Source organism: Pongo abelii, chromosome 21, assembly GCF_028885655.2.
Source record: "Pongo abelii isolate AG06213 chromosome 21, NHGRI_mPonAbe1-v2.0_pri, whole genome shotgun sequence".
NCBI classification, from domain to species: domain Eukaryota; kingdom Metazoa; phylum Chordata; class Mammalia; order Primates; family Hominidae; genus Pongo; species Pongo abelii.
Genome location: NC_072006.2, coordinates 52,934,257 through 52,956,984, shown reverse-complemented (window position 1 = coordinate 52,956,984; position 22,728 = coordinate 52,934,257). Strand labels below are relative to the sequence as shown.

The 22,728-nt window shown below is 55.4% G+C and overlaps 1 protein-coding gene across 2 annotated transcripts in view; it reads left to right on the top strand.

Annotated features, from left to right (window-relative positions):
- PREX1 (phosphatidylinositol-3,4,5-trisphosphate dependent Rac exchange factor 1) overlaps nt 1-8,679 on the top strand; it is a 202,424-nt gene extending 193,745 nt beyond the window's left edge. For both annotated transcript variants that reach the window (XM_024238876.3, XM_054541872.2), the window contains exons 34-40: nt 1,020-1,163; nt 1,268-1,382; nt 2,871-2,937; nt 4,053-4,225; nt 5,734-5,836; nt 6,082-6,149; nt 7,760-8,679. In XM_024238876.3, the coding sequence (XP_024094644.1) occupies nt 1,020-1,163; nt 1,268-1,382; nt 2,871-2,937; nt 4,053-4,225; nt 5,734-5,836; nt 6,082-6,149; nt 7,760-7,802 (713 nt within the window). In that variant the 3' untranslated portion in view covers nt 7,803-8,679. The remainder of the gene's footprint in view (nt 1-1,019; nt 1,164-1,267; nt 1,383-2,870; nt 2,938-4,052; nt 4,226-5,733; nt 5,837-6,081; nt 6,150-7,759) is intronic.
- The last annotated feature ends 14,049 nt before the right edge of the window (nt 8,680-22,728 follow it).

Here is a 22,728-nt window from a genome sequence, read left to right as displayed (position 1 = left end):
CTGGACCAGCCTCACCTGGGGGCTTGATAGAAAGGCAGATTCTCTGGCCCAGCCAGAACTACGGCCTCAGAAACTCTGGAGGTGGAGCCCAGAGGCCTGTATGCTGAAAGCCCTCCAGGGGCTTCTGAGGCATGTGGGTTTAATTAGGAACCAGGCACTGGATTAGTGTTTCTCAGTTTCATTTCATTAGATTTCATTTAATTTCATAAAAAACCTTTTTAGTCAATTTTTCCAAATTGCTGCACCCCCGTGAAATTACAATACTACGGGTATACCCTGTGTCTGTTTATCTGTGCATCTGTGCTTATTATACATTAAAAGAGGAAAGTGTTTTCATCCTCCTTCCCACAAGCCAGTTTTCACCTCCTTGGGGACAGTGTCTCTCCTGCTGAAGATGCATGGACTAGAGTCTAGAGGAAGGGCAGGTTCTCTTTGAGTAGCAGTTGGAATTGATTGGCAGCAGCTGCCTGTCTCCAGGCTGAGATTGGCTCGGGCAGAGCTTTGATCGATGAGTGATGTCTGCCATGGGTGCAGGATGGGGTCTGGGTGCCATATTTTGCCCCCCCTGCCCTAAGCGCTTCCTTCTGGCTATGAATCAGATGCATGCCCCGTTTGAGGACAGCTTTTCCCAGGCAGGGGCTGTGGGCTACTGGGTGAGGGTACAAGGAGCACTGGGGAAGCTCTGACCCCAAATGCTGTGGACCCCCTAAGTAGGCAGAGTCCACATCAGGTTCAAGAATTAAGCAGCGGAACTAGGAGCTGATGAAGCAGGCGAAAGGGAGGTGTCAGCTGCAGTTCTTCGGAGAATGAGAGGGAAGGGCTGTTGGAGGCTGTCCCTAGAGGGCAGGAGGGCAGGGAGGTCTGAGGCTACCCCTGTAGAGTTGGGAGAAAAGGGAGGTCCCAGTGTGCCCCCCTGGACCTGGGAGCAGGGAGGTACCAGCTGTTCTGGAGAGGTGTGCCAGGGCTTCCCCTGGCGTTGGCCTCGGTGGTGAGTCACCCTGCCCCGTGTCCTCCCGCAGACACCAATGTCTTCTACCACATTGAGGGCAGCCGGCAGGCACTGAAGGTCGTCTTCTACCTCGACAGCTACCACTTCTCCAAGCTGCCCTCCCGTCTGGAGGGTGGGGCCAGCCTGAGGCTGCACACAGCGCTGTTCACGAAAGGTGAGCTTCAGGCCTGGGGCAGGGAGGACCACAGGGGCTGGGCCAAGGCCACCAAGCACACCAGCTCCCAACCGCCTGCCCACCTCCGACATCTCCCCTCCCAGCTCTGGAGAACATGGAGGGGCTGCCTTCTCCAGGCAGCCAGGCCGCAGAGGATTTGCAGCAGGAGATCAACTTGCAGTCCCTGGAGAAAGTTCAACAGTATTACCGCAAACTCAGGTATCCGCCTGGGGTCCCCGTTGGGGGCAGGAGTCAGGAAACCTCCGCGTGGAGTGGGCATTAGCATGGAAGGTGCCAGACGGACCCCCAGCATGGGCAGTGGGCCACACACCCTTTCTTCAGCACCTTCTGTGTGACAGGACTCTTGCCTGCGTGAGATTCTCACGGCAGTAGGCCTTGGATCCCACTTTACAGAGGAAGCGACTGAGGCCCAGAAAGCGTACACACTTGCCGAAGGCCACACAGCCAGGCAGTGGCTGAGCTTTGAACTGGGGTCTGTTTGGTTTCAAAGTGGGTCTTTCCTACTGAGAGGAGCCGGCTTCATTCTGCAGAGGGTGGGAGCTACGACAGGGGACCTTGGGACTCTTGGGCCTGTGAGTGAGGGGTGCGGCTTCCAGGGTCTTGGCTACTCAGAAGAGAACCCCAGGGGAGGAGGGGTGAGAGCAGGGGCCAGGTATCACCAGGAGGAACCACAGGTTCTGGGAGGCAGTTTCTAAGTTCTGCAGCTCCCACTCCTGCCACCCTCCCCCACGGCCCTTCCTGCGTGTTGTCTCACCACCTCCCTCTGTGACAGAGGCAGGCTGAGAATTAAGAGCCCAGGGAGATGAGTATGGGTCTGGGCTTCATCATTTGGAAATGAGAGAATGAGGCTTCATTCGTTTGCTCAGAGAAAGCATCCAGCCCAGTTACTGGAAACTGGCATCTGTTTGGATTGATTAGGGCTGTCATCAGTCTGTTCTGCGCCATCTGTGGAATATTCTGAGTCCTGCATGTGCGATGATTCATTCATCCCTTCATTCACACATGTGGAGGCCTTCTGCGGGCCGGGCACTGTTCCAGGTGCTTGTTAGGGAATGTGCAGTGAGCAAAACAAAGTCCTGTTTTTCATGGAGCATGTATTCTAGAGCAAGCGTTGTCAAAATCCAGCCCACTGTGCCTTCCTGTTTTGTAAATAAAGTTTTATTAGCACACAGCTGCATTCACTTGTTTTCGCATCCTCTGTGGCTGCTTTTGTGCTGCAGTGGCAGAGTTGAGTGGCCATGATTGAGACTGTCTTGTTCACAAAGCCTAAAATATTTACCGTTGGGCTCTTCACAGAAGTTCGCTGACCCCTGTTCTGGAGGGGGGGACGAACGGTAAACCAGTAAGCTCAGAGCCATGAGACGCCAAGTGGTGAAAAGTGCTCAGAAGAGAGAAAAAGCAGGACCAGGGCCTGGGGAGCAGAGGGCTGGGGGCTGGGGGCTGCTGTGGACGGGCAGGCAGGGAGGGGTGGCATTGGAGGAGTGCTCAGGAGGCCCGTCTTTTTCCCCCGGCTGTTGTAGGAACAGGTGCCTGTGGGTGAGCACAGCCTGCAGGTGCTCTCAGGGATTTCCTTCTGAGAGTCGGCAGAGGGTGGAGTCACGGTGGCTGCAGGAGTTGGGACCCGGGTAGGGGCAGGAGGATGGTGGGTGTGGTGGCCCCCGCCTCATCCCCATCTTTCTCTCGCAGGGCATTTTACCTGGAGCGGTCTAACCTGCCCACGGATGCCAGCACCACGGCGATAAAGATAGACCAGGTATGTCCACCTGCCCTCCTCCTGCTGCAGGGAGCTTGGGCAGGGTGGGGCGCTCAGGAGTCAGGACTCAGCAGACAGGCCCAGGATTGTGCCCCAGCAGATTCTAGCCCAGAAGCCCTTGAGACCCTGCAGTCTCTCCTCCTCCAGGAAGTCTCCCACGATAGCTTCCTCCCCATTCCCCAACTTCCTGGGATGATTTATTTTTGCTGGCACCCGCCCATCTCTGCCACTCCAATCCGCCTTATTAACCACAGCGTTTCTCTGAGGCTGGAGCCTGGACCTCATGACAGATGTAACCTGTATGGTATTCTTTTTGTGTGTTTCAAATTTGCTGTCAACCTTTAGAAATCAAAAGATTTCCCATAAAAACAGAGGCTTCCAGCTTTTCTGGAGGAATGGGAAGATCTGGCTGTTGGGGACCATGTTGCCACATGTCCCCGTTGGCCTGAGCCGGGAGCAACTCCCTCTGAGGGGCCTCAATAGTTCGGCTCCTTGGGCTCCTTGCCTCTGACCCTCAACGCATGTCTTTTGGCCTCTTGGTTTTCTGGGGTCAGGCAGGCCTCGAATGTGCTGATGATTTTGGGGTGCTGTCTTGGGGCTGTGAGCTAGGGGCTCCAGGAGGAGGGTGGGCACAGCCATTTGGGACTTTCCACTCTGGCTGGCAGAATGTCCCCGCATGTCCCCGCAGCACGGCTCGTTAGTGAACCACCCGTTGTACCGCCACGTGGGGGTCAGGGAATGCTGGGGGCAGAAGGGAAGGCTTTTTCTGGAGAGGGGGCCCTTGTGTTGGTCTTGACGGGCTGGGAGAGGGCACTTTCTTCAGGCTTCACTGGGGACACACCTGGGCAGGTGAAGAGAATTAGGTTGGAAGGTTAGACCTGAAATATATGGTCAACACTGACTGCCAGCTTGTAGGGCAGTGGGGAGCCACAGAGGGGTCTTGAGCGGAGGTTATAGAAGATTGAATTGCATTGTCATCCCCAGAGGGGTGAGCTGGGAGGCAGCTGCAGGAACAGCTGGATTAGAAGGAGATGGTGGGGGAGGAGGGCCAGGTGGGGGCTGAGGGGCTGTGGGGACCTCCTCCAACTCCCCGGGTATGTGTGGTACCCCCACAGCTGATCCGCCCCATCAATGCCCTGGATGAGCTCTGCCGCCTCATGAAGTCCTTTGTCCACCCAAAGCCTGGTGCCGCTGGGAGCGTGGGCGCCGGCCTCATCCCCATCTCCTCAGAGCTCTGCTACCGCCTGGGGGCCTGCCAGATGGTCATGTGTGGCACGGGCATGCAGAGGTGAGCTGCTGCCCGCTGAGTCGGGGTGTGGGGAGGGGCTGGCCCAGCTTCTGGTCAGTTTGGGGGCCTGTGGCAAGGAGGCAGGAAGGCTGGGTTCCAATCCTGGTTCTGCCATTGCCTGTGGAGCCCCGACAAGGCCTTGGCTCTGTCTGCACCTCAGTTTGTCTGTCTGTGAAACGGGATGGCAGCAGCAGGTGGTCCTAGCGGGGCCGTGGAGCCACCTGCTTCTCTAACGCCGTAGCGAGTGTGTGTGAGAGCTGCGCCCTGTAGTTCTGCCAGAAGCCTCGGAAGCCTCGTTCAACATGAACGATAGCAATGGCTGGTTTATGGGGCCTCCTGACCTCACTGGAAGCTCCCCTGCCTCCTACCTCCATCCTTTGTCCCCAGTGCTCATCCCAGGGAGGAAGAGGCCACCTTCTCCAGAGTGCTTCCTGACTGCCCGTTACAAACCATGCCCGCTCTCGCCACTCAGTGCCCTCCCAACCCTCTCTTCCTCCGCAGCCCTCATCCCCCCCCTCCCCAGACAGCCTTCATTGGGGTATTTATTTCCTCCCTGGCTCCCTCAGGGCAGGGCCGGATCTGGGAGGGCAGGGGCTCCTTTTGTTCTCTGCTCTTCCCCAGAGCCTAGAGCAGTGCCTGGCCTGAGGCAGGTGCTCAAGAAACATTTGCTGAATAAATGTTTCACGGGGCCAGTGCTCCCTGCCTCCTAGGTCATTGATGTTCCATGCAGATTAACTCCTTTCCATCTTTCTTTACCAGTGCCGTAGTGGGGCCTATTTTAGGGGATCTCACCTAGGAGCAGTTTTATCCCCGGGGAACGTTTGGCAATGTCTGGACACATTTTTGGTTGTCACAACTTGGGGGAGGGAGGAGCTCCTGGCCTCTAGTGGGTGGAGGCCGGGATGCTGCTCAGCTTCCTGTGGTTCCCAGGACAGCCCCTCCAGCTGGGCCAAGGTCCTCTGTGCACCACCGTGCTCCCTATTTCATAGTTAATAGTATAGGGAAACTGAGGTTAACTCAGCTACCCAGGGTCACAGAGGAGTTACATGGAGGGACAGGATTGGAATCCCAGAGGTCTCGCTGTAGAATCCATGTTCTAGAACTGTTGAGAAACCCAGAGAGGTGTGAATGAAGGTGTCCATCTCAAACCCCACGGAGCCAACAAGTCATGAGGCTTCCAGGGAGTCCCCCACTAACTCAGCAGATATTTACCAAGTCCTCTTTTGAGCGAGGCACTGGGAATGTCACAGGGAACTCAACAGGGCTTCCGCAGACCGGGAAGCACCAGAGCGCCTGCAAGTGAGGGTGGCGGCTGCCTGGAGGAGGAGGAGCAAACGGGGAGGGACAGCAGGAGGAGGCGCTGCCGTGATGGTCAGGACTGGGTCTGGGAGGCCTCGGAGGGACAGGAAGTCGCCCCAGCTCTCACCCACTGTCCTCTGACTCCCGCTGTCCTCCCCCCACCACTGTCTCCCACCCCCCCACCTGCCGTCCTCCCTCCCCTGCTGCAGGAGCACCCTGAGCGTATCCCTGGAGCAGGCGGCCATCTTGGCACGGAGCCACGGGCTGCTGCCCAAGTGCGTCATGCAGGCCACGGACATCATGCGGAAGCAGGTGAGGCCACTTGGCCATAGGGTCCTCCAGCACCCTGGGCTGAGGGCATGGCATGCTTGCAGCCAGGGTGGGATGAGGCGCTGGTAGCTACCAGCCCCAGACCTGAGCCTTCTCTGAATCTGGAGGGGAGCAAGGATCTTAGCTTCTGGGTCCTTGGGCTTCTGGGCCCCACCCCCACCCCCCAGTGTGCTTCCTCACGTGCCCTGAGCCTGCAGAGGCCCCGGCCTGATGGTTCCTTCTTCCAGGGCCCAAGGGTGGAGATCCTGGCCAAAAACCTGCGAGTCAAGGACCAGATGCCCCAGGGTGCTCCGCGGTGAGTGGCTACCTCGTCCGCCCCTTCCTGTCCCCTCCCAGCTGGCCAGGACCCGGGCCTGGCTTTGGCATCATGCTCCTGGCCTAACCCCTAATGCTTAGATGGGGCTTCCCCTCTCATTTATGGGGAGCCTCTTTGAGGAGCAACAGACACAACTTTGTCACCTACCAAAGGAGCTCCTGCTCCCACCGGGAAGATGAGCAAGGCCCCCAGGTGTGCCATGGGGCGGTGGCTGTATGTGATCCTCCCACCTCACCACACTGTGCCCTCAGCCCCATGCCCTCTCAGCCCTGAGCCCCCGCCCCGTGCCCTCCACCCTGTGTCCCATGCCGTGTGCCCCCCACCCCGTGCCCCTACCCTGAGTCCCTGACCCCTGAGCGGCTCGCTTTAACCCGGGGTGGAATTAAGAATGCTGTGATTTTAGCTGATCCAGCCTAAGCTAACCTTTTAGCCATTTACAGAAATGCGAACTGAACAGCAGCCTGGGCCCGGGCCTGCGATGCCTGATTTGCAGGAGTGCTCTCTGTTCCTGCCGTCTTTGGCATGGGGAGTGCTGTTTCCTCCTGTCCTCTTACCCTGCCTTCTCTTCACGTGGTTTTCAGTCTTCCTCTTGCTGCCACATGTAGGCCCTTCAGGATCATGAAGTTGTTTCTGTCTGATCCTCTCTCTATCTCCACAGCCCTAGTTTGCTGTCGTCATCTGCCCACAAGTTTTAAATAACTCTTGTTTTGAAATAATGTGACTCCCAAGAAGTTGTAAAAATAGTCCACAGTTCCGTGGACCCTTCAGGCAGCTTCCCCCCAGCGGCAAAGTCTTACGTAACCGCAGAGCGCCAGCAACACCTGCTGCCAGTGGTGACGAGTCGCTGCTGTGCTGTGGCACTCCACAGCACACCTTGTTTGCGTCTCACAAGTGACACGTGATTCCTTTCAATACCTTCACGGCCTTTGCCCTGTGCCAGGCACTGTGCTTCCCCTCTGTGGACTCGTTAATCCAAACAGCCGCCCTGTGAGCCAAGTCTGGCTGTCATTCCCACTTGGCAGGTGGGGACGCTGAGGCACAGAGAGGTTAAGTATCTTGTCTGACGTCTCCCAGCTAATAAATGGCAAAGCTGGGATTCTGAACCCAGGCAGTCTGGGCGTGGAGTCCGAGCTCTGACCACATCAGACCACATGTGCAGCATTGCGGTCTGCTTGCCCTGGACACCACGCAGCCTCCTGTCTGGTCCCCTGGCTCCAAAACCATCTCTGCATACAGAGTTTCCCAGGATAGAGCAAGTGAAACTGCGTAAGGGACAGTGCTGTGGCCAGCTGGCCCCCACTAGTGTGAAATGTGCGCCCCACCCCCACGTGGCTGAATGCACACGTGCACCTGTAGACACGTCTTCATTTGTAAATGCCAGTCTCTGAGTGGGCAGAGACTGCCTGTGGGGAGGGGCCTGGCAGTCGGCAGAAGGCATGGACAGCACAGATATTTTTCTCTGCATCTTTTATATACCTGTGAGTTTGGGTTTCTGGGCACGAATTACATGTTCAGGTAAAAATGGAAATAATACAAATAGGTCCTGGCCCGCCCCGGCCTCTCTTCATTCTCTTTGCCTCCATCCCCAGCCTCTACCGCCTCTGCCAGCCACCGGTGGATGGGGACCTCTGAACGCCCAAATGCCCCACGCTGGGCTGCGGCCTCTGGAGCTGGGATTTGGGAGGACACAGCAGGGCAGCGCCGGCCTTCTCCAGAGATGGCCCAAGGCTTCCGCTGCCGCCCGTTCCGGGACCTGCCCAGCGTCCTCCACCGCCGCCTCCTGGGACGAGGCTGGCCACCCTCTCTGTGACGATGAGCTGGCTGATTGGCCCTGGGCCGGCCCATTCTCCACACGCCTGCCAGAAGCTGGAGGGGTGCTGGAGACCCATAGAGCTGATGGGAGCAGCTGGTGCCTGGCCTTCGACTCCTGCATCCCCAGAACCCAAGGGAACGTCATGGAGGCCACATGGGGCCACCCTGCTCCCTCGGGATGGCTCTGCCTGCACTTTTGAAATCCCGGTTTCCTTCAAAGTCCACATTCCAGGTGACCACACGTGTCTCCTCCTCCTCATCTTAGCTTCCAGGTTCACCCTAACCCTGTACTAACCTGCTTGGTGGACTTGGAAAAGACTTGGCTCTGTCGGGAAAGGAGAGATGGGGCCTCCATCACGCCTGTTATCAGAGGATCCCCGAGAGCCACACCAGCTCTGGACATCACCGCCCCTGGAACTGGGGCCACCAGCCCTGGGCACGAGATTTGCTCTGACTTTATTTATATGGCGTGATATCTCTGGTTTATTTTGGGATTTTTTTTTGTTGTTGGTGTTGTCAAGATTTGTGTTTTCTAAAGTTGTGTGATTATATATTTGACATTTTACATTTCAAAGAAAGGTATGTTGTCTAACAGGGGACCAACAGAAGGTAGTATTGACAACTGTTCCTGCTTCTACTAAAAAAAAAGAGCACAAAAGAAAAACTAAATTATTGAAAAATTAAAAAATGTCAGTGTTTCCTGTTTGTTACTATTAGGGTTGTAAAGTGTCGTTTTGAGGTATCGACTGTGATTCCTTCCCCCACCCTCCATTCTCCAGCGGTTGGCCGGTGTTAGAACTCGCTGTCTTTGAGCGACTGGCTACAAGGGCCTGAGAGGTGGCCGGCCAGGGTTGGAGCCAGAGGGGATGGAGCCCCATTTGAGGTGCCGTGTCACACAGGTTTGAGGGCCACTGGGAAACACCGGGCGGTGGCTTCTGTGATTTATTTTCTTGATGTTAACTTCTCAGAGCAGGGCGATTGGGATATCACCAGCCAGAGCACAGGAAGCCACCCTGCCTGCCGGGGAGGAGGGACCCACACGAGCCCCCTTGGCAGTTTGTCCCCCAGCTTCCATATGCCTTCAGGGAAAGGTCACAGCTGGGGAGGAAGGGGGGGGGACACCTGTCACCCCTGGCAGGTGGTGAGTTCAGGTGGGGGCTCCCTGCTGCCCCCAGGCCAGGGAGCTTGAAGCCCTCCCGGCATCTGAGCCTCCCGCCCTCCAGGGTTCGCTTCCCTCTCTTGCTGCAGCATACATGACGGCAGGCAGTGGCCTTGTCACTGTATATTGCATCAGAGACAAAGGAGGACCTGCTTTAGCCCCGCTGCGGGAAACGGGGGAGGGCCCAGGGCCAGTGCGTTGTGCACTGGTTTACTTTAAAATGTACAGATTCTTCTTGTTAAATTCTTGATAGATTTTTTATTATTATTAAAAGTCAGTTTATAAACAAAGAACGAGGCTGTGATCTGCTTCATCTGCGGTGGGTGGCATGGGGGGCGGGTGCGGCCGGGGGCACTGGGGGATGAGCTCGCGCTTTGAAAGCCTCATGGAGGACAGTGCTGATCTCTGCATCAGGGGCCTTGAACCAGTGACCCCGAAGTCAGTGATGTTTTCACTCTGTGCCTCAGTTTCCTCCTTGATAATGGGGCGATGCAGCTTCTTTTGCAGGGTGATTGCTGAGGATGACCCGAGGTTGCACAGATTGCCTGCGACCCAGGTATACAGGAAAATAACAGGCCTTATTTGATATTTCAGCTTTTTTCCCCCTGTATTCTGAGCTCCCATTTCACTGTGAAGGTAGGAACAAGTGACTGTTTTTCCAGGAATTCCACACCTCCTCCTGGGTGGCTTACTTGTGCTGAGGGTACAGCGTGGATCCAAGGGGTGCTGTAGAATCCTCCTCACTCCAACCTGCAAGGCCTGTTGGATCCGGGCGGGAGTGGAGTTCAAAATACCCACAACATGGTCGTGCCGGGCCCCCAGTCAGCCAGAACTTACGCTGGCCACGGACAGGCCAATTGGGCAGACGCGAAATGCACCAATGAGAACAGAGAGTTTGTGTGCACACCTGGGCCTGGTGGCTGCATCCCAGGCTGTCAGCAGGTTCTCCACCTGCCTGGGCCCAGGTGATCTTTATGAAGCTGCCTGGGTTCGTTTGCCCAATCAGAGAAACCTTATTCCCTGGGCTGCAGACCTGTTCTGCTGTGCTGGCCCTGTGCCCCCTCCCTTCCTCTTCCCCTCCTTGTCCTTTTTTTGTGTGTGTGTGAGACAGGGTCTTTTGCTCTATCACCCAAACTAGAGTGCAGTGGTGCGATCATGACTCACTTCAGCTTTGACCTGGGCTCAATTTATCCTCCCACCTCAGCATCCCAAGTAACTGCAACTACAGCCACGCCTGGCTAATTTTTTAAATTTTTTGTGGAGACCAGGTTTCAGTATGCTGCCTACCAAGTAGCCTGGACTACAGGCACACGCCACCATGCCTGGCTAATTTTTAAAAATTTTTATAGAGACCGGGTTTCGGTGTGTTGCCTACGGCCTCTTCTTTATTCCATCTTTTCCCGATTTCCAACCCTTTGGAAAATGCTGAAATCAATGACAGTTTCCTTTGGGTCATGGCCACCCTTGGGACTCCCCTGTACCATGGTGCTGCACCCAGCCCTGCCATTTCACACTCGAGTCCCTTCTCTTTTAGTCTCTTTTCCTTCCAAACTAACCTGTCCCAGATTCCATTCTCTTGAAGGCCCAGATTGGATCCCTCCCAGAGAGAGATCCTCGCATCTCTCAGTTACAGGTTTCAAAGGACTCAATACTTAACAGGCAAGAGGGAATCCTGGTGGGGTTTCAGGCACAGCCATGGATTGATTATTTAGAATTATCTGAGGCCAGTGTTTGGATCCAGGGAAAATCACTTCGAGGGAAGACCTGTTACCTCAATCTATATTTGAGGTCAACAGGGAAGATTTGACGTCTTCCTTCAGGCAGACACATTTCTAGAAAGCATCGATTTCAGCCTCTCCTCCACCCTGGGGGCCTACAGAAGGAACATACATTCTCCTGGGGCCGTAGGCAGGGGCAGCTTGGGTTTCCAGCCAGCTCTTTCTGGCCTTGAGCAAGTTGCATACTTCACAGGCTCAGAGCTGCGCTTGCAGAGTTGGGAGGGAGAGCCCGGCCCACCTCCCTCTCCGAGATGTGTTTCTCCAAGTATAAAACTAAGCACGAAGGGCCTCTCAGAGCAAGCGGACATTTTTGCAGGAGACAAGAGGTCTCAAACTGATGGCTCCGGGCTGAAACTTGGAACTAGATGTGGGTTTTTTTTACTTCCTTCCTGATACGGTGTTTTAAAAAAATGAATTATATTTATGAACCAGCAAATTTCATCTCTGAATTCTGATTTTCAGGTTGTCTCGAAAATCAGAAGCTCTGAGCTGGGTGTGGTGGTGCGCACCTGTGGTCCCAGCTACTTGGAGGCAGAGGGGGGAGGATTGCTTGAGACCAGGAGTTCAAGGCTGTCGTGCGCTTTGATCACACCTGTGAATAGCCACTGCACTCCAGCCTGGGCAATGTAGTGTGGCCCTGCCTCTTAAAAAAAAGATTAAAAGAAAAAATCAGAAGCTCCGGTCACACTGGTCCACATTCCCACCTGGCTACATGTCAGCTGGAGCTGAGGCGCAGCTGTCTTCTTGAGGAGGGTACCAGCTCTCCAGCTCCCCGGAGCCCATGTGGTCCCGAGCACTCATTTATCCGGCCTGCTCACTCTGACGGTCAGATCCTTAGCTCTGGAGTTGCCATGGCGATGTCAGCTCGGAGAGGACCTGGTGACCCGGAGTCACTGTGCCGTCCAATGGAGAATCAAGGGGCAGGCGCAGCCCCGCACTGGCGTCTCTCAGAGCCTCTCCTCTGCTCCTCCAGGATGAGGACAGGGCCCAGGTGGTTGAATTCCTCCAAGCCTCAGTTTTTTCATCTGTCAAACGGTGCTGACCCAGAGATGGCCCCTTGGTGTGGACTGCATCAGAGGCCACCCAGGAAGTGGCAGGTACGATGGGGTGTGTTGACCGCTTTATGATTTTATCTAAATGTAACTGTTGATGTTGTTTCCTGTCCTCCTTCCCCCCCAGCAGTAAGAGCAGGAACCACACCCCTTCCATCCTCTAGCCCAGGGCCAGGCAGTGGTGAATCACGGCTAAATATTAATAGAAGAAAGCAGGGTCAGCACAGTGATCAGAGCGGGGGGGCGCAAGCCACACCCATCTGTGGCCAAGCGGGCCCCTCTAACCTCTGTGTCTGCCACCTGGGTTCATTCATGGGGGGCTGGACTAGGACCTTTGAAGTCAGACACCCTCGCCCGCTCCTGAATCTGTCAACACCTGATACTTGCTGAGTGGCCATATCTGAGATTGTCTCTGTCTTCCTGGGAGCCTCAGCTTCCTTCTTTGAGAAATGGAGACTTTATGATCACCTGGCTGCCTTGCGGGGGTACCAGGAGTCTCTTCCAGGGCCCCAAAGTGGAACTTCCCGGGATAAGTGTAGTGCCCTGTCTGTCCAGCAGGTGGTGCTGGGGACCGCGTAGTGCCCAGAGGCTGCGGTTCCCCGGGCTCCAGCACTCAGACCGAAGGCTGGCTCCTGGGTGCAGGTATTTGGGACACAGCCAGCCTGGAGGCGGGGCCTGGAATCGTCTGGACAATGGGCACTGGCCCTATCCCTCTCCTGGGCTGGGCTTACCGTGAATATTTTCTCTTTTTCTCTTTTTTAAAACTTTTAAAAATTTGTCTCTTTCTTACTTTCGTCCCCCTCATTTTCTTTCTTTCTAAGCTTTTCTATATTTGTCTTTGTCCAATAACATATGTCTGTGAGCTTGACTCGATTTTTCAATTCTTTCCTTTCGGGGGTCTTTCCCTTCTCTCTTTTCTCTTTTTTTCCCGTCCTCTCTTCTCATTGGAGGAGAAGGATGTGAAAGGCCCTTATGCACTGTAAAGCGGGGTGCTTACGAAGCTTGTGACCAGAAACCCACAGTCACTGGTGCACCCTTGTGGAAGTGATGGCCACTAGGTGGCGCTGTGGGCCAGGGCGCCCCGCCCAGCCTTGCGGGCCTCCTGCCCAGAGCTCCTGGGAGGCTCCCACTGTAAGCCTGGAGCTGGGGGTTTGCAGGCAGGGGAGGCCGAAAGCCCAGCCTGAAGTTGCCTCCCTCCGGGCACTGGTAGCGTTCCCTGGAGGGTTGGAGTGGGGCAGGGGTGGTTAGGAGAGGGAAGCAGGGCCCAAGTTAGCATCTCCTGACATGCTGTGACCTCAGGGAGGTTCCTTGCCCCTCCATGCACCTCAGTTTCCCCACTTAGGATGAGGGCATGCAACTGAATTCCTCCAAAGGGACTTCTCGTCCTCTGGCCAGCCTGGCCCTCTCCCTGATGTCCTTCAAGACCAGCAGCGGCGTTGAGAATCACATGCACAGAACGCTTAGGGTCTCCTGGGCCCTTTGCTGGGTGGGTGGCTTGCAGGCATCGTCTCATGCAATCTTCTCACAAACCCCTCAAGGTAGGTGCTAAAGGCGCCTCCTTACAGAGGAGGAAATGAGCTCAGATAGTTGAAGTGACTTACTCAGGGTCACACAGCTGGCAGTCGAGCAGCTCAGAAATACCAGCCCCGGATGCAGTTCCAGGTCTGCAGTAGCAACGTGACATGGTGGGACATAGGGCAGCCCCAGGATCATGGGGACCCACTGCCCTGAGGCCCCATGGGAGAATCTGGCTTTGGTCTCAGAACCTGGAAGAAATGGGAGCAGGAGAGGAGAGAGGTGGAAGAGGTCCACAGAAAGGACCACAGGCTCCAGCAGGAAAGCAGAAAGGTGCTTTGCTGCCTTCTTGCCACAGGAGCTGCCCCAGGGCCTTTGCACGTGCTTTTCCTGAGACACTCTTCTCCCATACGGCTTCCTGCCTTGCTCCTTCATTTTACTTGGGTCTGCTCAAAGTCACCATGTCACTCATCTATTCCTGTTACCCTCTCTCTCCCTTACCCTATTTTACTTTTCTTTAAACATTTTTAAATTAAAAAAAAAAACTTTTTCCTTTCCATAAGCTCCAGGAATGATTTTACTTTTCTTCGTAGCATTTCCCACTGCCCAGCAGGGTGCCTCATCTGCTTCTTGTCCATTGTTTGTACCCTGCACTACCAGTGAGGCGCCACCAGGGCAGGGGTTTGTGTCCATCTCGTTTAGTAGTGACCGTCCCCATTATCGGAATACAGTGAGAAGGGTCCTCTCATGACAGGGCAGCCTCCTGGGTCCCCAGGTCCCCAGTCTTCCCTGTAGACATGGAGGCTACAGGCACTGGAAGGGAACTGGTGACCTCAATGATGAGAGCCGCCCTGGTTCTGGGCTGCACCCACTGCGTGTCTGGAACAGCACACCTGTTGCCAAGGGATGGGAGAGGCAAATCCTTGAGGCCTGGTGGCCCCAGATGTGTAGGAAGGAAGGTGCCCCCATGCAGGGGGAGCAAGCACAGCAGCAGCTGTGCTGTGAGCACCTTCCGTGTGCCACGAATGCCTGCCATGTGCTGTGAGCACCTGCCATGTGCCCTGAACACTTGCCTGTGTGGTGAGCACCTGCCATGTTCCGGGAGCACCTGCTCTGTATGGGAGTACCTGCTGTGTGTGGTGACACCTGCTGTGTATGGTGAGCACCTGCTGTGTGCCGGGAGCACCTATTGTGTGCTGGGAGCCCCTGCTGTGTATGGGAGAACCTGCTGTGCGTGGTGACACCTGCTGTGTGCCGGGAGCACCTGCTATGTGTGGTGACACCTGCTGTGTACGGTGAGCACCTGCTGTGTGCCACGACACCTGCTGTGTATGGTGAGCCTCTGCTGTATGCCAGGAGCACCTATTGTGTGCTGGGAGCACCTGCTGTGTGCCATGAACCCCTGCTGGTGCCGGGTGCCACACTGGGCGTGTTAGTGTGTTGCTCAATCAGCATTTGTTGAGGTTCTCACTCTTTGTAGAATGTAGTGATCAGAGCCTAATCACATCTTGGAATTCCTGATATTTGTGTAGGTGCTCTATCAATACTTGTTGCCTTTGGTGGGAAGAATCAATGAACGAGCGAGTGGCTGTGGCAAGCAGGATGGCTCAGCCCCGCTGGAGAGAATTCCAGTGATTCACCTTTATTCATCCCCATGGCAGCTTCAAGAGAAAGACACAGCTATTTGTGCCATTTTGCAGATGAGAAAACAGAGGCTGAGTTAATTGACGGATATGGTTTTGCTGTGTTCCCGCCCAAAAGGGAGACCAGGTGGAGGTAATTGAATCATGGTGGCAGTTTCCCCCATGCTGTTCTCGTGATAGTGAGGGAGTTCTCCCGACATCTGATGGTTTTTATAAGTGGTAATATCTGCTGCATTCATTCCCTTTCCTGTCACCCTATGAGGAAGGCGGCTTGCTTCCCTTTTGCCTTCTGCCATGATTGTAAGTTTCCTGAGCCATGAAGAACTGTGAGTCAATTAAACCTCTTTCCTTTATACATTTTTTAATAAACTACCCCGTGAGGGGCAGTTGTTTATAGCAGTGTGAAAACGCACGAATAGAAAGAACTGCTTGAAATAATGGCGCCTTGGGGCTGGTAGCCTTGAGGTTTGAACCCAGCTTGTCTGACTGCAGCGCCCCAGTAGTTTCAACGCCACAGTGGCCTGCTGGGTGAGCCTTGGGTTCTGAGTGGGACAGCCACGTGGAGGTTCTGGCCTTTTCAATCCTCCCCCCACCCCTGCCTCCTTCACTCGCTGCCTGCCAGCCTCCAGGGCCACCGTTCTGCTCCTCTGCTCTGTACGCTTGTGCCCTGCTCGCATCTCGGGATCTCTGCACTTGCACCTGCCATTTCCTCTGCCTGGAACCCTCCTCCTGCCCTGCGACTTACTGTCATTTCGTTCAGGTCACGGCTGGAACGCCGCCTCCTCCAAGAGGCCTTCCTGATAGGGTGAAGATGGCATCACTGTTGACTCTCTAACACAGCATGCTCTTTCCTTCCGCCGTGGCACAGATCCCAGTCTGTATCTGGTTTACTTTTGTGTTTGTTAACTCATGTAGGGCTGATCTACTCCGGTCAGGCTGCAGGTTCCGTGAGAGCAGGGGTTGGGCCTGCCTGTTAACAGCTGTGTCCCCAGCTCTTAGCACAGCAGCTGAAACAGGAGGAGGTGCTCAGTCAACCCTTGGTGACTTTAGTGAACTGAATCAGCAAATGTGTGGCCAAGGCAGAAGGATCCTGATCACGAAGCAGCTCCCCTTCATGTGAGGTGTTCATGTTGGTGGAATCTTCAGGTTTTGGAAAGCCTGCGATCCTGTCTGTCTGCCTTCCCTGGGTGGGAGAGACTTGGCCCTGACCCAGCCTCCCTGGAAGCCTTTCTGCTCTATTTGTTTCCATCACTGGTGACCGAAAGCTGAGCCGCCACCCTCCTCGGAGCCTCAGACCCTTTACAGGAAGTCAGGATGGAGCCGAATTTTCCCCAAGAGAATGTTCTTCCACTGGGCTGGGTCTGATTGGGAAGGAGGGTGCAACCGATGGGGCAGGCCACCAGGGGGTGTCCAGAGTGTGTCCCCACCCAGCATCCTGCCAGCAAGAGGTTTGCAGAAACCCAAACGCGATTCTAGGTCTGGTCCAGCAGGCCACGTGGGCCCACTGGCATCACATAACACATATTTACGGAGGGCCTACTATGTGACAGGCCCTGTTCTAGACTCAGAGTCACACATGTGAAGTCCTCATGGAGCTTAAGATCTGCTGGAAGGAGGCAGGCAAAGAAGCCAATAAACATATGGGTGTGTAATATGTCAGATAGTGTAAGAGCCAATCAGGAAAATCCAGCAGGTGAGAGGATGGGGACAGATATACAAGCTATTTTAATCAATGGTCACAGAAGGCCTTTCTGGGAAAGACCCTTGACTGGACCTAAGGAGGAGGGATCCACGGAGATGCCTGGTTCCAGTCAGAAGACACAGCAGGTGCAAAGACCATGAGGTGGGATCTTACCTGGTGAGTTGGCAGAGGAGTGACGGGGGCAGGGAAGGGACATCGGAGGGGTGGGGACCAGGGCACTGAGGCGATGGGTGCACCCTGGATTTTATGTCCAGAAGCCATTGGTGGTTCTGAGCAAAGGACAAGCAGCTTTCTCATCTGTGAACCACAGCCACCGTCGCCCCTGCCCACCAGGCCTGCCATTCAACTGCTTTCAAAAATAAGCTGGAAGCACTCTCCAGAGGCAAAGTGGAATTGAAAACGTTTTATTTCTATCATATGTTGTGCTTTTCCTATTGTCTTTTATGAAATGTGTAGCATTATGATGACATATAATTATATTTCTGTCTATTCTCCACAGCAGCCTCTGATGAACTCCAAAGTGGGGGCTTTAGGGTGCTTTGGAGAGAAAGCAAGTGACTGATGGGGGGAATTTCAGGCACTTGAACTCGTCTGTGTGTGGGAGGGGAAGAGAAATTCTGCTGGAATCCTGGGGTTACAACTGTGTGGCACCAATAGGCTGGGAAGGAGGTGGACCTCGGTCCTAGAGGTAATAACGAGTGACACTGCGCTAAGCATTTGATGTGCCTGGTCCACAGCTTTCCAACAACTCCCTGGGACATCATCCCTATTGCAGGGACTGGCAAAGCCAGGCGTGTCACTCATGTACCCTGGATCTCATGCTGCCGAGGCTGTGGCCACATGGGGCAGGGGTCCCTTCACCACTGCCTAGGTCTCCTTCTGCTGCCTGATGCCCCATTCTTCCTGGGTAGCCACCTGCCCAACTCAGGACATGAGTGAGGGAGAGAGGGCTGGCCTCTTGGGGGTGCGCACAGGCAGCTGTACTCATAAGGGCCCCTGGCTAGGCTTAAGGTTCTGCTGTTGCCATCTTGAAATCTGTAATAATTTTTGACAAGGGGGCCCACAAATTATGAAGGTTCTTGGGCGGTGATGGAACGAATCGTGTGATCCCGCCCCTCTGCCTGTGATTGGTGATGCCGACACACTTCTGACCAATGAGGTGCAAGGGATGTGCTTAGGGTATTCTGGGAAAATCTTTTCTCTGTAAAGAGAGGGGGCTTATGAGGAGCATGTTTTCTCCCCGAGCCTCATCCCCTCCTGCCCTGGGCATTGTCATCTGACCCCCTCCTCCCCACCTCCACTGCCACCACCCCAATCCAAACACGGCATCGTGTGCTCGTTTGCCTGGAATATCCTGGTCTTCTCCCTGGTATCCCAGGCCCACCCTCACTCTGACATGCAGCCCAAGGGTCCTGCTCGAATCCAAGTCAGGCCACGTCCCTCCTCTGCTCAGAGCCCTCCAGGGACTTTACATCTCACACTGAGTCAAAGGCCAAGACCCCATCATGCCCCACAGGACCCCACTGACCCCTGCCCCTCCCTGTCCCCTCCCCCTCCCCTGCGTCTCTCCCCTCCACTCACTGTCCCAGCCACTCTGGTCTCCTCATGGGCCCTCGACCTGCCTGGGCAGCTCCATCTCAGGCCTCTGCACGAGCTGCTCCCTGTGGAGGGAATGACCTACCCCAGAACCCCCCATGGGTCCCTCTGTCCCCCAGGTCTCTGTTCATAAGTCTCCATCTCCACGAGGCCTTCCCTGACACCCGTGTCTAAAATGAAACCCTCCCCATGCCCTGGGCCCCCACCTCTTCCTGGTTTAGTTTCTCTGATACACTGCCTGGTGCACCGAGCTATTTGGTTTGCTATTCCTCTTGCCCAATCAGAACAGCAGCTCTACGGTGGCTTTGTCTCCCTCATGGGCCCCCACTCGGGGTCTGGGGCAGTGCTGGGAACCTGGTTGTCCCCAAATAAATAATGACTGAATAAGTGAATGAATGGACATGGGGGTCGTGACAATGTGTGACCATGAGGGATGCTTTGGTGACCGCATGGCTCTTCTGGGGAAGAGCCAGAGGAGCCTGGACAGTGGCTTGGTGACTCTGTGGAGCCCCTGCCTGGCCATGGCCCTCCCGCCTCCAGAGTTCTCCTAAGGGGCTAAGGAAATGCCTCCGTTGCCGGCGCCTTCACTGGCTGCACCTCCCATTATTGCAGCCAAAGTTTGCTCACGAGGACAGTGGCTGGATTTGAGCCCAGGCTGTGTGGCTCCAGACCCTGAGCCCAGGGCTCTGTCTGGGGTGTGGCCCAGAGGCAGCTCCTTGGGTGTGTGAGGGTGGCTTGGCTCAGCTCCTCTCCCTGGGTCACTGCAGCGGCCCCGTGCTGTTTTGTTTTCCCATCCAGAAGTCCTGAGGGTCTCAGCAGAGGGGCCCAGTATCCAAGTCCATCCACTCCCAGGGCGGGTCCCTAGCCAGCCTCTGCCTAGCATGTGGTATGGGCTCTGCCATGTCCTTCTGCTTCCTGAAATGTTTCCCTTCTAGCACTTTCCAGGTCCCAGTTCCCCATGCGGGGCTGTCTGAGCACCCCCACCCTGTGGCCGGCCCTGCTGCCCTAGCTTCCACCTCCAGATCCTTCCTGCCATGTCCCCTCCAATCAGAGCCGACCCACCCTGTGCCCCTCCCAGTGGCTCTGCTGCCTGCTGAACATACATCACCGCCACGGGGCTGATGGGTAATGGGAGATACTCTCAGGTCCTGATTTGTGCTTCGCCAGAGCCCTCCTAGACCTACAGGTGGTGATGGGCGCTTTCCAGACACTGGCAGGGCTGAGAAGAGCTGCTCCAGGGACAAGAGGGTCATAGATGAAGAGCTGGAGGGGGGCCAGCCCTGCAGGGCACACAGACTTACATTTCTCTTTGCTGGCTTTTGGCCCAAACAGCTCTTTGGAAAAGAGCACAGGAATGGCCCCGATGGGTGGGACCTGTTTTCATGGTGCGTGGCTGACATTGGAGGGCGATGGACCCGGGGCTGCCGGACATCAGGGGAGGGGAGGGGGCCTGGGTGTGGGATGCAGGGCTGCTCTCCATCCCTCACAGCCCCTGCTGTCAGGAAGAGGGCAGGGGGTACTGGGGCACTGAGGCTGGGGGGACACGAGGGCTGTCACATCTGTGTCCTAGCCAAGCCAGATCCATGTCCTGTTTGCAGAATCTTGGCCATAAAAAGGGACTGGGAACACCCTGCCTCACCCTCACTCTCGCACCCTCCTCTGCTCCATCTGGGTCTGTCTGGATGGCAGAGGCTCAGAAGGTATGACCCTACCCGATGGTGGAGGCTCAGAATGTCTGAGCCAGAAAGGGCATCGATGAAAGTCTAGGGCCAGGTGCCCTGACTCACGCCTGTCATCCCAGCACTTTGGGAGGCTGAGGCTGGAGGATTGCTTGAGCACAAGAGTTTGAGACCAGCCTGGGTAACATAGTGAGACCCTGTCTCTATTAAAAATAAAGAAAAAAATTAGCTTGGGGTGGTGGTGCAAGCCTGTGGTCTCAGGCTGAGGTGGGAGTATCACCTGAGCCTGGGGAGGTTGAGGCTGCAGTGAGCTGTGATCAAACCACTGCTCCACTCCAGCCTGGGTGACGGAGTGAGACCCTGACTCCAAAAAAAAAGGAAAGCCTTGCCTTCCTCCTCCTGATTAACAGGTGAGGCATATCCCAGTGCCCCATAGGGACTGCAGGGACACTGATGCTTGGTGCTGATTGAACCCCTACTGTGTGTCGCAGGCTGTGCACATCACCTCACTGAATCCTCACGAGAGCCCTAAGGGGGCACCATTGTTGTCGCCGTCCTCCCACTGTGGAGCTGAAGGAGCTGAATGGGGAAGGCGCTCCCCGAGAGGCACGCAATGCAGTCAAGGAGCTTCTGAGCCGGGATTTGTCCTGTCCCAGGTCCTTTCTCCCCACCTGCAGCCCCACTGGCTGCTGGCAGAAGCAGGTCACCAAGGAAAGACCCAGGGGGCTTCCCTCTTGGGGCTTCCGGTGTATTAAAAGTGAAGGAATGCCAAGACAGGGCTATGGAAATCACGGGCTGGCTGAAATGTTCAAGGAAGAAACGAACTCTTTATCGTGGTGCTGTTCAGAAAATAAGAACTACATTGACTTTGTAAAAGTCTGTTCATCCCAGGTGCACCTGGGCGTGAGGACGGGAAGGAGGGAGCTGTGAATATGGGAATTAGGGCTCATGGGTCAGTGCCTGAGCTTTGTGGCCGGACTCCCTGGGTCCGGATTCCTGGGTTTGGATTCCTGGGAAAGTCACTCGACTCTTCTGTGTCTTGGTTTCCTCATCTGCAGCATGGGCTCCTAACCGCGTGTTCCTGGTGTCGGGTTTGGAGGGGCAGGCAAAGCCTTTGATCAGTGCCAGGCTGTGGGTGACTGCCCCAAGGGGGCTACTGGGTCCTCACAGCCCTCGTTTCTCTGAGACTCTAGATGCAGCCTCATTTGAAGGTGACCCCCACATTTAGAAATCCAGGCCTTCTGGAAAGTGAGGCCCAGGGCCCGAGTTAGGCTCAGGCCCTGGGGACCAATCGAATCCATTCAGTTTACAGAGAGGTGTGTTCGCCTGTGTCTCCACCTCCACGCTCCAGGGAGACCTGGCGTGGAGGCGGCTCCCAGAGTAACTGGGGATTTCATGTGAAGAGCTAATTAGGCAGAATCAGTAGGGTTTACTCAAAAGAGGAGGCCATTCCAGACAAAGCTGAGAGATGAGAGGATGAAGCCTGTGGCTGAGTGTGGGGTGGGGAAAGGTTCTGCCAATTCCACAGAACCTCTGCCCACAGGCGTCCCCTCGCCTCTAGCTGCCAGAACTGCAGGATTAAAGTCTATGCTGGGTTCTGACTCTGAATAGGCGCTCTGAGGGCTGGATGTGGCAGAGGGGACAGAGCCTACAGCTGCTGGGCCACTGCTCCCTGCACACCTGCCCCAGCCCTCAGTGTCACCACCGATGCCCCACAGTGGCTTCAGCCTGATCCCAGAATGAGGAGCCGCCAGATGGGCCTCGGCTCAGATTCCAGCTCTGCCACTTGCTGGCTGTGTGTTCTTGGACGTGACCACTCTGAGCCTCAGTTTTCTCACCTGTCAAAGGGGAGTAAATGAAAGTACTTCCATCCCAGGGTTATCATGGGACTTGGAGCAATCAGCTGGTTCAAGTGCTTAGCAAATGCCTCCCGCATTGTAAATGCACAGTGAGTGCCAACTATTATTATTATTTCCTCCCTTCTTAACTGGAGAGTAAACACACACACAGTCATCATATAGATTATGCATCGTACGGCCGGGTGCGGTGGCTCACACCTGTAATCCCAGCACCTTGGGAGGCTGAGGCAGGTGGATCACTTGAGGTGAGGCATTCGAGAGTAGCCTGGCCAACATGGTGAAACCCCATCTCTACTAAAAATATAAAAATTAGCCGGCAGTGGTGGCACACACCTGTAATCCCAGCTACTTGGGTGGCTGAGGCATGAGAATTGCTTAAATCTGGGAGGTGGAGGTTGCAATGAGCTGAGATAGCGCCACTGCACTCCAGCCTGGCAAGACTCCGTCTAAAAAAAAAAAAACTCCCACAAACTGGGCACAGAATCCCGGACCCAGGATCTGCCCTGAGAGCAGAGGTGTTCACAGAGCCTGGGTGGACGAATGTTCCTTAGTCCTGTTGCTTTTGAGTGAACTCTTGAGTGTCCATCCTGCACATCCAGGAAGTAGCATCAGGGCACAGAACATTCCAGGGCACACAGTCCGGTCTGGTCCTGGGTCACCAGGTCCTCTGCCTGATCTGACAGTGCCCTCCTGAGTTTCCAGTCCCCCATATAGTAAGGATTCAGGGTTTCTCTCTGGCCTCTTTCGATCCTGCTGCCTGCTC